The sequence below is a fragment of the Artemia sp. Qi Xiang Cuo genome, chromosome 3, assembly GCF_049724085.1.
Source record: "Artemia sp. Qi Xiang Cuo chromosome 3, ASM4972408v1, whole genome shotgun sequence".
Taxonomy (NCBI): Eukaryota; Metazoa; Arthropoda; class Branchiopoda; order Anostraca; family Artemiidae; genus Artemia; species Artemia sp. Qi Xiang Cuo.
In genome coordinates this window covers 55016864-55031776 of record NC_142796.1, presented here as the reverse complement: position 1 = coordinate 55031776, position 14913 = coordinate 55016864, and the positions used below count along the sequence as shown (strand labels likewise).

General features: G+C 35.4%; 1 protein-coding gene across 1 annotated transcript in view; it reads left to right on the top strand.

Moving 5' to 3' along the window:
* LOC148954294 (uncharacterized) overlaps positions 1 to 14913 on the top strand; it is a 180416-nt gene that overhangs the window by 39199 nt on the left and 126304 nt on the right. Inside the window, exons 8-9 of the mRNA XM_089086194.1 lie at positions 5584 to 5733; positions 8961 to 9049. Coding sequence (XP_088942320.1) covers positions 5584 to 5733; positions 8961 to 9049 — 239 coding nt within the window. The remainder of the gene's footprint in view (positions 1 to 5583; positions 5734 to 8960; positions 9050 to 14913) is intronic.

Sequence of the window (14913 nt, the reverse complement as noted above, 5' to 3'; positions counted from 1 at the left end):
AGTTATATAGTTTTTAGAGGGTCTTTTTTCCTTTTTTTGAAAATAAGCCATATTTTCTCAGGTGTGTAACTTTCAATGGGTAGCACTAAACTTGATGAAAATTATATATTTGAAATCGGCATTGAAATTTGATTCATTTGATATATCTATTGGTATCAAAAACTCGTTTTCTAGAGTTTCGGTTACCATTGAGCCGGGTCGCTCCTTACTTACAGTTCGTTACCACGAACTGTTTGAAAATAATTAACTTTTCGGCATCCCTGCTTTCAATAAAAATAATTCAAGATATTATCATTTAAATATAATACTTCCCTAATGCCCCCCCCCCTCTGGATACCACCTTGATAGGATACCGTCTCTACTTTAAATTAAAAAAGTAATTAACTTTTTGGCATCCCTGCTTAAAAAAATAAATAAATTTGAGATATTATCATTTAAATATAATGCCTCCCTAACCCCCCCCCCTCTGGACACCACCTTGATAGAATACCTTCTCTACTTTAAGTTAAAAGAAATAACTTTTTGGCATCCCTGCTTTCAATAAAAAAAATTCAAGGTATTATCACTTAAATGTAATAACTCCCTATCCCCCCCCCCTCTGGATACCATCTTGATAGGATACCGTCTCTGCTTTAACATTAAAAAAAAATAATTAACTTATTGGCATCCCTGCTTTAAAAGAAAATAGAGGTATTGTCATTTAAATATGATAGCTCCCTACCCCCCCCCCGGATACCACCATGATAGGATACCGTCTCTGCTTTAAACTAAAAAAAACTAACTTTTTGGCATCCCTGCTTTCAATAAAACAAAATTGGTAAATTCTTCGTTGTTCATGTTATTGACTTATGAATAAAGTAAACATACCATTCGATGCCTTTTTTTATGCTCTTTCCAAATATGATAATCATTTTTGATCGGAAATGAATTTTACCCCCACCCCTATATATACCAATTCAAGGTATAAATTTGCACATTAGGGGGGTGTGGGGAAAGTTTAAACTTACCTCTCATTTACATCAGAGATGAAATTTACCCCCCCCCCTCCCCCTAATGTGCAAATATATACCCTGAATTTGTATTAATAGGGGTGGGGGTAAAATTCATTTTCGACAAAAGTGATCATTATATTTGGAAAGAGCATAAAAAAGGCATCGAGTGGTAAGTTTACTTTATTCGTAAGTCAATAATATGAACAACGAAAAATTTACCGATTAATTCGAGATATTATCATTTAAATGTAATATCTCCCTACCCCCCCCCCCTCTGGATACCGTCTCAGCTTTACATTAAAAAAAAATTACTTAATAATTAACTGGGTCACTAAATAGTTCAAACAAACGCGCGAAATAACGTTAAACAGCTTAGTGTTCTTTCAAAAAAAAAATAGAGGGTATGAGTAAAGGGGTACAATGACAAAAAAAAAATGTCGAAATTATTCAGATATACCTCAAATTATTGGAAAACTGAGTCATAGATTCGCCGTGGCATTCAATAATATCCAAAGAGTCTAATTAAAAGGGAGCACACACAAAAGCCAAATTAGGCCAGCAGCCTATGAGAAATTGTAAAATACCCAAGACAGTGAAAAAGTCCCAATGGGGGGCCCTGGGTCTATCAAAATATTCCAATGGTTTCCCAGAGAATTTGATGTCATTTTCTTCAGTCTCCATTTTAAATGAAAAAACTACTACTACTAACAACTCACCGCAGCACCAAGCCGCCTGAGGCCAACACAGCTACGCACGCTCCTCCTCCATCCCAATCTATTCAAAGCCTCCCTTTTTACACCCTCCCACGAAGTTTCTATTTCCTTTAAATCTTTCTTTATGACATCCTCCAATCCTAGACGAGGACGACCTGCTTTCCGTTTAGCCCTAGACGGTTGGCCTAAAAAAACAATCTTCGGCAATATGTCATCCTTCATCCGCACAACGTGCCCTAGCCATCTTAACTTTTCTTTCACCATAGCCCTAGAGATCAGTGTTGAACCACATTTTTCGTAAAGCCTATTGTTTGAAATACGGTGAGGCAGCTAGGTACCTTGAACAATCCTTAGCCACTTCTTTTGAAAACATAAAGGAAATGTTTATCTGCTTTTCGGAGCGCCCATGCTTCAGAACCATATCTGACCACTATCATCACTGTAGCTTCTAATATTTTAATCTTGGTTAGCAGACTTATCTTCCTATTCTTCCAAACTTTTTTTAATTGTGAAAAAACACTCTGAGCCTTGGCTATTTTACTTTTAACATCTTCACTACTCACACCATCTTTACTAATAATACTACCAAGGTAAGTGAAGCTGCCCACTTGATCAATCTTTTCATTATCCAACGTCACCTTTTCATCTTCACTTATTCCTAGCCTTAGTGACTTAGTCTTCTTAGCATTAATTTTAAAACCTATTCTAGCACCCTGAGATCGCAAAACCTCTAAAAGTTCATTCATTTTGCTCACACTTTCCTCTAGGATGCTTAAATCATCAGTGTAATCTAAGTCCAGGAGACTTTTTATCCCCATTTGATTCCGTGGTCTCCCATTGCCTTTCCTGTGCTCCTTAATACAAAGTCCATCAAAATTATCCATATAAAGGGGGATAGAACACAACCCTGCTTAACTCCTGATTTTATACAAAACCAGCTGCTAACCTCATTTCCTACATTAATCGCAGCAGTGTTATTCTCGTACATAGCTCTAATCACTTTATTGTATTTTTTTGGTATACCATACAAGGATAAAACCTTTGCTATAGCCCTTCTATAAACAGAATAGAACGCTTGCTCATAATCTATAAAACTAAGGACCAAAGGTGTTTGACAACTCAAGCACTTCTCAATTATTAACCTAAGAGGGAAAATTTGGTCGACGCATCCTCTACCTTTTCTAAAACCGCACTGTTCTTCTCTTAAAACTTTGTATACGGCATCTCTCAGTCTAAAAAGTATCATATTACTAAGTAATTTGCTACCTACAGAGACCAGACTAATGCCTCGATAGTTACCACACTCACTTGTATCACCTTTCTTATAAAGTGGCTTAATGAAGGTGTTCCTAAAATCATTTGGTACTTCCGATTTTTCAAAAATCATATTCATAATCTTCAGTAACTTGTTTCTAACCTCGGAGCCACCATATTTAAGAAACTCATTTACTACCCTATAAAACAATTATCTTTTTGGCATCCCTGCTTTCAATTAAAAAAAAATGAGGTACTATTATTTTAAAATGATAGCCCCCTATCCCCCCCCCCCTTATAGGCAAAAATTAAAAAAAAAATTTTGAAACATATTTTTGGGGTAACTTCCGTTTCAATCTTTGATTCCCCAAACTTGTACATAGCTTTGTCTATAGCCAAATTTTGTCTCAATAGAAGGTTTTTTTTGGGGGGGAGGGGGAATCTTTTCAGAAAGAAGATTGTATTTTATTTAATCTATCAGGCGTTCAACAATTGTGTATTAAACATTAAGAAAATTTTATCTGAAAACAGCAAAAGAAAACAAAATTCTGCAAACTTACAATTCAGCTGTAGAAACAGCTGTAGCTTTCGACTATCAGTTTTAAAATGCAACTGAACCTTTATAGTAGTGAATGCGTTTTATTCAACTTAAAAATAAAATTCCTGACTACAAATGATTTAAGAAATAGCAATTGGGAAACGGCATCCAAAATGACTTACTCTCATTTCATAAGTACGATACTTTTTTGTCAACATGTGAAGAACAGTGTATATTGCAATTGCATCTATCTGGTTTTTATGCAAAGTAACAAAAGAGACGAAAATTAACGAACAAGACAGTAGTGAAGAATTATGGTATGGAAAGTAATGTGACGCATAGATTTTCGGGGAAATACCCGAAAAGTCCTGCTTGATTTCTAATAAGGAAAATCGAAATACTAAACCACACGAGAAAGAAAAGCTCCGACTTTGCGGTTGACGCAATAATGAATTACCGCAAAATTAATTTAAAGTCAGCCGAACGCTGCCGCCTCTACCGGCCACCGGCACGCCTGCTGCATGCCGGCGGCGTAGCGACACTTTGGTTGCGGTCAACCGGGCCTCTCGTTGGCGGCGTTCGGCCGATCTACCGGCGCGGCGCCGGGGTCTAATTGTGGCTTTAGAAAAAAGAATATAAATAAAGGCGAAACCAATGAGACCATGCTAAAATAAGATTTTCATTGAATTTTTGGGAATTTTGAAACCTCGACTTAGCGTTTTCTCCTTTTGCAATTTTGATGGGTTTTTTTTTGATTTGACGCCATTTTAGAGGCATTGGGACTATTTTTCGATTTACTTGATTATATTCTTTCTAACTACGTTTAAAATATCACGAAATTATATCCGGGCAATACTCATCATTCCTGACTAAGTGCCAATTGTAAAAATATTTTGACTAGACAAGTTTCTTTTAATTTTGTTGCCATAGTTCATGGTTGGCTCTTTACTATGGCAGAACAATGGGCAAATTTTGAGTACTTGTTTTTTTCTTACTTATTTATAATTGAAATGGGATTTATTAAAAACCAGTGGTTTTCCTAGGTGGGAAATGGGCTTAATATGGCTGAGAGTTACCAAGCTAAAGTTGGGACCCTGAAGCGAGGTTTCACGCCCGTTTCTAGTGAGTTTAGGGGACAATCCTAAGTTACACCTCATCTTGATGAAGTTGTGAAATGTCCAGCGGGTTGCCTCGTCCAATCAGCTGGGTGGCTAACCTAATAGGGTGCAAGAAGTCTGAGAAGCTGCTTGTTAAGTAAATGCCCATAAAACAAAGGATAAAGGTGACCAGAGAAATAAGCTGTGGCTGAAATTCAAGAATGTGGATGACATTTACCCAAATATCTGCTTTATTTTCGTTTATTTTATTTATTTGTTCATCTTGCTCTGCTTGTTCTTTTTGTTTGATCTTGTTGCTCATTTCGCCTTGTTTTTGTATTTATTCTCTTTTTTCATCGATTTTTTTTTGTCGCTTAACGCTTTCATTGTTGATTTTGAGCTATCAAAGGGCTAAGTTTGCCCTGCTAAGAGCAAACAAAGGGCTAAGGATCCCTTAGCCCAGGCTCCCTCCACAAGACACAGCTTTCGACTCTCTACCTATTCCAGCGCATGATAGTTCAAGGATAATTTCGAAGCAAAATTGAATTCATAATTTCTGTTATTGGTCGGCATAAAAGAAAGTTTTCTTACAATTTTTCTGGCAGAAGGGGTATGATTCAAACGAATTTCAAGTGGAATTCCCGTCTTTTTTAAAAATATGTTTTTGCAGTGCAGGTTGATTTCTTCTGTATTTCTGTCGAATATCGAATAAGTAGAAAGTCAAAAGCTGGGGAATTGGAGGGTGCCTGAGCTAAGGGTTCCTTTACCCTTCGTTTAGCTCTTGGCCGTTTGTTTGTTTTTGCCGGCTTAAAATTATCCTCGTTGCTGTTTTTTTCTGCTTTCGTCTTTTAATATGTCATGCTAAGTGCCTACTTTAAAGCAGGTGTTAAAACCTACTTCACAAACCATGTATATTTTAAGTAATACCATTTTTACGTCACGGGTATTAAAGTTGAAATAAGTAAACTATTTTCATTTTTATTTTTTAGATGATCGTGATAGTGGAGACATACTGACATTCCAAAACTTGATCAAAAATAAATCTGACTCGGAGTTGGCCGTGCTTTTGGCAGCTTCTTCAGTAGATGTTGACAATGATGTATTAAATGAGGACCAACTTGAATCTCCCTTAGACGATGGTAAAACTTCTTTTTAATAGCCAAATCCCAGCCAAAATTGGCCATTAGCTAGTTTTTATTAGCCAAAGAGACTCCGGAACTACCGGCATAGAAAACCATAACGTATATTCTTTTGTGAGGATCGGAGAAAACTTATCCCCCTCCCCCCAAAAAAAAAGACAGCAATGAAGTTGCCTAGTCCTCCTCCTCCAAGATATCTGTCCCTAGAATTTTTAGATTAATCCCACAGTCATTGAACAAAGCAGAGTAGATTCAACAAAAAGATGACTGTAAAAATAATCACTAGAATTATAATTTGTCATACCCTTTTTGGGATATTTTCACTGAAGAAGGGCGTTTTTGGTATTTTCTTTGAAGAAATTGAAAAAAGAACAAGTTTCTAAAACCCCGACGTATTTCTAAATACACAGGATTCCCCCTTTTGGGGAGGGGTCTGTTTTCAATTTCTCTTTCAATTATCATAGAATTAGTCAATCATCATAGAACTATCATAGTAGACGGTAGGAACTAGTCATTTTGAGTGAAAACATCCCCATCTCCCTTTTAGGCGAATTCTTTATCCATCTGCACGTTTAATGTAACCTAGTATCCTTTTTATTCCACAATGTAAAATATACCCTAATATACCCTAAAACGTGTTTATACTCTTATAAAGGGTATATACCCTAAAAGGGGTATATTCTGCGAGACAAATTAGTCAGGAGACCAATTCTCCTGAAGCCAAACTTGTCACCAAATCTTGAATGTCACGAAAGGTCACGGGTTTGCAAAAGAAATACGTACAACTAAGTGTTAGTAGTTAAAAAAGAGTTGCTTAAAAAGGTACACAAAAATAGATATTAAGATAACAAGAAATTGATAAAAAATGCGAACTCAAAAGGAATAAAACAGGCCAAGAAAATAGAACTGACAAATCGAAAAAATAAGACCACAGTAAAAAATAATTATAATAGGGTTATTTATGTATAACCCAAAAAGTAACAAGGTAAAGTAGAACCTAACCAGTTGCCTCTTCGGGTAGATGTCGTGATGACAAGAATTTAGGGTCTTCCTCTTCCCCCAAAGATCATAAATAGGTCCCGGGTTCCCATGTATTTACATATTTTTAATGGAGTTAGATATTGTAATGCTCATAAGTTTAAAATACGTTTTAAGTAATTATGAATCATCCAAGCTCATTTTTATTTTATTTATTTCACCGAAAACACATATTCTACCCATCCTTATATGCATCCATCGCCTGCACTCCATTTCTTAAGTATCATGCTTCCAGTTAGTTTTTTTATTCAGTAGACACAAATATGTGGATGTTGAAATTTGGTTTCAACTGCCTCACTCGTGTTATTCGTTAGGAAAGATGATGGGTGGGTAACCGGAGAGGAAACATTGCATGTTTCAAGTATGCACCCATTACATCAGTGGATGCGGAACGTTGCTTTAGCTGTTACAAGGCAATTTTAAGACCAAACCATCGATTTTTTGTGTTTAATAATTTGAAGATGTAGTTAGTAACAATTTCAAACAATGCATTAGCTACTTCAATGTGATGTTTTTTTTTATTAATACTCTGTTTTGATAACTGAACCAATGTATATATCTTAGATACCATTTTTTTTTTCAAATAACTTTCTTGCAATAAAAATTGTATTTTTCTTAATTTTTTTTTTTCATATTCTACCTTTTTACCTACATATTGTCCAATAAATAATTACACATATGTGTAAATATTTCATAATTTTTATCACATATAAACCTGGGCCCTAGTCATAAACATCAAGAACCCATAAATGATACTGCTGGGACACTTTCTTCTTAATCTGGCCATGCGTGGTTGATCCAATAAAATGATCCAAGATGATCCAATAAAATGGGTATTTTTCAAAATTTAGGGAGTGCTGCAATTTTGTTTTATTTCAATTCTTTTTAATGAAAATATCCAAAAAAGGTATTTATAAAATTCTATGTGGGTGGGGTATAAGATTTAGTGGCGTAATTGTACTACCCTGCCCTGTTTTATTTTTTCAAATACCAAAAAAGGGTATTTTTCAATGAAAATACCAAAAAGGGTATTTTTCAAGATCTGGGGGGTTATAGGGGGCAATTGCCCCTCTTGTGATCGCCCGCACTTATGCCCATGCATACATATCTATAAAAATTGCACATAAGGCATTCACAGGTAGCATTTCGCGGAGGCTTCACAACTTTTTTTTGTCTAGATTGATCAATTGAATTTTAATTTGTCACAGAGCCTTTTTCTGTAGCATTTTTCTCAAATACAAGAAAATTGTTTTACGTATGTTTAATACTACATGTATTTACCATATCAGCTAATTGTATAGAAGACCTTTTAAAACCCTTTCAGAAGGCATCATTCAGAAAGATTTCTGTGATACCCCAGAGTATTTGTTAATAGTCGTGTCTCATACTCTGGTTATGAACCCCGGCACCAGAATAGTAAATTATTTTTCATTATTTTTGTTTTTGTTTTGAAAATATAAATATTTTTGAAATCTCATAAAATATTTACCATTTTATTAAATTTTTGTTTCAATAAAAATATTTCATTTGAACTAATGATAGTAAGTAATTGAACTAAAAGCACATAAATTATTTTCCAATAATGATAGCAAAAAAAACGATTGATTTTTCGTGAATTTACTAAATATTTCATGCTATTTAGACTTAGGCGTGTTAAAAGATCAGAATAATCCAAGTGATCCCTGGTAATTTCCATTAAAATCAAGCTGAGTAAGAATAATCCTAGGGATTCATTGAAAAATATGGATTTAATTGCTAAATTTAAGTGTTAAATTTTCTATTTTTACATGTTTTATTAAAAAAAAATAATAATTCTACACAAACCTCATCCACACCAAATGCTAGGGCATGATTTAGTTTGGGGGGGGGGGGGTAGATTAATCTGAAGCAGCCTAGAAAATTTTTCAATCACCTTAGAAGGTTGTCATTTAAGGAAACGCTAACAAAATTCTCGACATTCAAGTCCCTCTCATACAAATACATTAAAATTTTAAAAGACAAAAAAGATAATAATTTGATTACCAATCAATCGGTAATCAATTAATTAACCAATCAATTAATCTAATCAACCAGTGAAATTAATCTTCAAAATCATATTAAGAGATCATTCTTAACTCTTCTTAATGAAAACGAGGTTTACGTTGTCTATGTACTGTCGGTCTCTGTGTATATTCTTTTCTTTTTTGAAGGTGCTATCAGAGGCTTACAAGACAATTCTAACCAAGCTGAAGACGAAGATTCGGAAGACGAATGGAGCTATCATAAACCAGAAGAAGAGGTAAGCAATTTCAAAATTGAAATTATTGGGTCAAAAACAAAAGGGCGTAAGTGAAGTTTTCAAGATGTTACAAGGGAGTAAATAGGCTTTGCATTTTTCTGCGGCAAAGTTTTGCCTTGGAAATTAAGTAAGAAAACAGTGATATTTAACGCCCCCCCCCCTCAAAATAACATTCTTATGCATTTTCGTGTTTTTATTATAATTAACCTACTTTTTTATTTCCTTTTGAGTTTTTGAATGAATCAGAAGTCAAATACAGCTATCATCAAAGAGTTAAGCAATTTAATAATTGATGTTTCGTGCCAAAAACATAAGGGCGTGACTAATATTTGCACAGTTTTATAGAAGAGTGACGCATAGGCTTTTCATTCCTCTGTGTGGGCATTTTCTGCTTTGATTCTGTTAGAAAGTAAATTGATTTTAACCTGCATTTTCCTTTTCCTTGGGATTTTCCATGACTTAGAAGGCGTATCATCATAAAAGTAATTATCAGAAAAAATAGATAATCATAAAGTAGAAAACGATAAATAAGATTCAATAATTGAGTTCAAGCCAAAAAACAGATGGCGTATCTAACATTTCGCAAAATTACAGTAGACCTTGGATCTTTCCGGGGGAATATGTTTCTTTGAATTTTTAATAAGGATATAAATTAATATTAAAAAGAAATCCCCCCCCCCCACCGCCGAACAAATTTTGTGCACGTGCATGTTTTTAGCAAAAATTTGGCTACTTTTTCATTCTTATTTCCCTTTTTGTGAATTAGAAGACGAATGTAGCTATCGTGCAATGTGTAAAACTTTTAAAGGTAAAAATTTTAATAATAGATATTTCAAATAAAAACTATAGGATATCTCTTACATTTTACAATATTGAAAATAAAGATATATAAAATAAGGCTCTGGATTTTTTCGCCGGAAAATTTCTCTTTCAGAATTAAATCAGAGAAAAAGTTGGCAGTCGCTACGTGTATTGAAAAGTCTGACTTTGCTTTTAAACACATAACGTATATATTTTGTTTGTTTTTTTGGCGGGGGAGGATTGAATGAAATGGTCACAAACCAGAAGGAACAATTTTGATATCCCTGCTAAAAACAAATTGCATATCTGAGATTTTTACAGCATTACAAGGGATTGAAAATAAAGCTTTAGACTTTTTTTGTTGGAGCGTTTAATTACTTCAACTTGAATACCAAGCTGAAAGCGAATTAAATAAACCAGAAGAATGAGTGAACAATTTTGATATTCTTTCTAAAAACAGAGGGTGTATCTAACATTTTCACAGCGTTACAGTGGGCTGAAAATCAGGCCTTATATTCTTTTTGGGTCGGAGGGTGTAGCTGCTTCAGCTTGAAAATTAAGCTGAAAACGAACTATTATAAATCAGAATGATAGGTGAAGAATGTTGATATTCTTGCTAAAACAGATGGCGTATCTGACATTTTCACAGCGTTACAATGGGCTGGAAATGAGGCCTTATATTCTTTTTGGGTCGGAGGGTGTAGCTGCTTCAGCTTGAAAATCAACCTGAAAACGAGTTATTATAAATCAGAATAATAGGTGAAGAATGTTGATATTCTTGCTAAAACAGATGGCTAATCTGACATTTTCACAGCGTTACAATGGGCTGAAAATCAGGCTCAATTTTTTCGTTGGAGGATGTAGCTACTTCAGCTTGAAGAACAGCATCATGCTAAAAACAGATGACGTATCTGACATTTTCACAGTGCTAGAAGAGACTGAAAATCAGGCTCAATTTTTTCGTTGGAGGGTGTAGCTACTTCAGCTTGAAGAACAGCATCATGCTAAAAACAGATGACGTATCTGACATTTTCACAGTGCTAGAAGAGACTGAAAATCAGGCTCAATTTTTTCGTTGGAGGGTGTAGCTGCTTCAGCTTGAAGAACAGAATCATGCTAAAACAGATGACGTATCTGACATTTTCACAGTGCTAGAAGAGACTGAAAATCAGGCTCAATTTTTTCGTTGGAGGGTGTAGCTACTTCAGGTTGAAGAACAGCATCATTCTAAAAACAGATGACGTATCTTACATTTTCACAGTGCTAGAAGAGACTGAAAATCTGGCTTTAGACTTGTTCCCATTGGAAGGTTTTCATTTAAGATCTATTCATTTGGTTATACAAACAACGTTAAGTAATGTGATTGTCGCTAAATAAGACTGTACTTTTATTTTGTATAGCTGAATAATCTGGCTTATTTTCAAACCAAGTGTATAAACTTATGTCGGGTATGTGTTCTTAGAACCTTTCACACTAGCATAATTTTAGGCTTAACGTTACGTTAGGCAATCTTTTAGAGCAAATTTTGTCCGCGACGTAGGCATTGCCAAGTAAACTTGGCAATCTACGTACGTTACGTTAAGAGAACGATAATATAGCAGTATCAAAATGGAATTTCTAGGTGAGCAATTAGTAAATTTTTAAAATGTATCCTAGAAAGCATTTCATGCTTGATCAAAGCTTGAATCTGCATCTCCATTCCATATTTTTAAAATTTGAATAACTTGCGTATGATTATTGTGATGGTTTTAGACAATGTTTGCGATAGGTAGTCTCTTAGATAGGTAGTCTCCGAGCATTCCCTTAAGCTTGAAAACCAAGCTGAACACGAAAACTGGGGAATCGAATTGAGTTGTCATAAACTAGAAAGAATAATTTTTATATTCATGCTAAAACCAAAGGGTGTATTTGACATATCACAGCGTTATCAGGGACTGAAAATTAGGCTTAAGATTTTTTTTTTTGATTGTCTTGCCCAAAAACCTTACTTTAGTTTTAAACCTTACCTTAGACCCAGTGCCTCCAGAGGAACCTGGGGTATCGATAAGAGTCTCTAGTCTCCGTGATATCTTGCTCCCACCAGTATATATTCTCCCTCGGGTTGCAGGAACGTGTTAAGAGAGCCAACAAGATCTGACTGATATGTTCGGCGTAGAGTGCTCTTGGGACGATTGCCCTTCTTGATCTTGCAGATTGCCACTCAAAGGTGTCTTTGGGCGCTCTAGGATCTCCCATTCTTAATATATGGCCTAGATATTGCCATCGACACTGGCGAATATTATCTATAATAAGAGATCGGTGTCATTTTTCTGATATCAACATATTGTCACCTGATTCGTCGAGTTTATGTTCAGAATTTTTCGGAGACAGATACTTTCAAAGGTCAGGATCCATTCTTAATACATAGTTTTATAGATTTTGCGTAAGCCTTATGTGAAAAGTTATACTTAACGTGACATAAGTTAATCACTTTCATAGAATATCACATATGTTAATGAAAACCGCTTAGATTCTGGGCACTAGCACCAGTATGAACTACGTCAAAAAAAGATTTCACGATGACAGCAGTACATCACGCTTCTGCATATCAGACTAGGATTGAAACGAGTTTTAGGCAAAACTTAAAAATATCTAGGAAAGTAAAAAAAAAACTCTTAATGTGAAAATATGTCTACCGAACGTGAAAGCAGTAAAATAATAAAGCAATTCTAAGCTTGTCATTATAATATCTTTGTTCCTGAGAGGTTTTGTTGTGAATTTGTAAACTTAAGATTTTATTATTTCATTTCCTGTTCGACATGAAGGAACTACTCTTCATGGAACTCAACAGCCAGGAATCTGCGCACCTTCCCGGGCACTGAGATTCAGTTACTTTTATGTGGTTTGATGTATTGGTTATTTAAGTGTTAAAGAAATTAGTGCCCGCCTTTCATAGAATCATGTCAGCTAGTGTCTTAGCTAAGGGCATGAAAACATTATTTAACCCCTATCATAGCCCGCCCGACCCATATGTTAGGTAGTGAAAGCGCATCTACAAGCGCATCTGTTCAACTACATTGGATATCTCAAAATTTGGATTGCATGTGTTTGGGGAAATGGTGGGCGTGAGAGGGGGGGTTGTTGCCTCCAATCACTTTTAATCATTAAAAAGCGCACTAGCCCTTTCAATTGCCAATCGAATGAGCCCTTTTTGAAGTTTTTACGACAACACTTTCTATAGAAACCTTATATGCCCCCAGGGCATAGCTAACAAGCCTTGCCCTGAGGGCTGTGGGGGGGGTGCAACTACAAGCGGTTCTAGTGGTCATAAATATGCTAGAAGCCTTCTGGAATCACAATGACCTTCACAATGAATTTCCTGTGATTTCAGTTAATTTTTTTTTCCCTTCGAACATTTTTATTAGTATAAACAAGACAATTAGTGGTTCTAAAGCAAAAAAAAAAAGAAAAAAAAATGCTTAAAAAAGCTACCGGCTGGATATTATTGATGCCAATCTTTCTTGTCAATTCAAAAAAAAAAGAAAGGTTTAGGGAAACATTCTAAAATGTGGGGGAAAATACATGCAAATCAAAGGATAAATAAAAACAAAAATAAACAAAATAAAATCAAAGCATAAGAAAAAAGTTTGGAACCTTCAAGATTACCAGATTATTCGGTTTTGTTTTGTAATACAATTTTTTGAATTGTGGTGCATTTTCAGCTTGGCGAACGGAATCTGGGATGAATTCCGAGCTGAATGGTGTCTGGTCACATGACTCGGTCTTTTTGTGTTCCATGGATGAGATGCAACACAAGCTGCGTGCCTAGTCAATTAATCATTATAAATCGAAATATTTTTTTTTAAAATTCATAAAAAAGAATCTGATTCAAGGGCATTCAAGCACTGGAATACAAACAGTCGTATTTAATAATCTCTTGTTGCACCAACCTTTATAGTTTAAACCGCTAAAAATTCACTACTACTACTACTAACAACTCACCGCAGCACCAAGCCGCCTGAGGCCAATACAGCTACGCACGCTCCTCCTCCATCCCACTCTATTCAAAGCCTCCCTTTTTACGCCCGCCCATGAAGTTCCGATTTTCTTTAAATCTTTCTTTATGACGTCCTCCCACCCCAGACGAGGATGACCTGCTTACCGTTTATCCCTATAAGGTTGGCCAAAAAGAACAATCTTCGGCAATCTGTCATCCTTTATCCACACAAAGTGTCCTAGCCACCTCAATCTTTCTTTCATTACAGCCCTAGAGAGCGGTATTGAACCACATTTTTCGTATAGCCTATTGTTTGAAATACGGTCAGTCAGCCGGGTATCCAGAACGATCCTTAAGCAATTTCTCTGGAAAACAATTAGAAAATCTTGATTCGCTTTTCGGAGCGCCCATGCTTCAGAGCCATATTTGACCACTGTCATCACTGTAGCTTCTAATATTCTAATCTTGGTTTGCAGACTTATCTTCCTATTCTTCCAAACTTTTTTTAACTGTGAAAAATCACTCTGAGCCTTGGCTATTCTACTTTTGACATCTTCACTGCTCTAACCATCTTTACTAATAATACCACCAAGGTAAGTGAAGCTGTCCACTTGATCGATCTATTCATTCCCCAACTTCACCTTTTAATCTTCACTTATTCCTAGCCTTAGTGACTTAGTCTTTTTAACATTAAGTTTTAAACCTATTCTAGCACCACGAACTTGCAAAACCTGTAAAACTTCATTGATTTTTCTCACACTTGCATCTAGGATGCTTAAATCATCAGCATAATCTAAGTCCAGAAGACTTTTTCCTCCCCATTTGATTCCGTGGTCTCCCATTGCCTTTCCTATGCTCCTTAAGACAAAGTCCATCAAAATAATCCGTATACCTATAACCCTTATTACTTTATTCTGCAGAACTTGAACTCGCCTAATATTGCAACTAACATTACTCGCCCAATTTAACCAACCATAATTTATGTGAGGAAAGAATATAACGACCAAAAACAAATTGAGTTGGCTTGAATGTCTCTTGCGGCTAGTGTAATGAATATGTGTAGAGAAGAAAAGATGATAGTTTTATT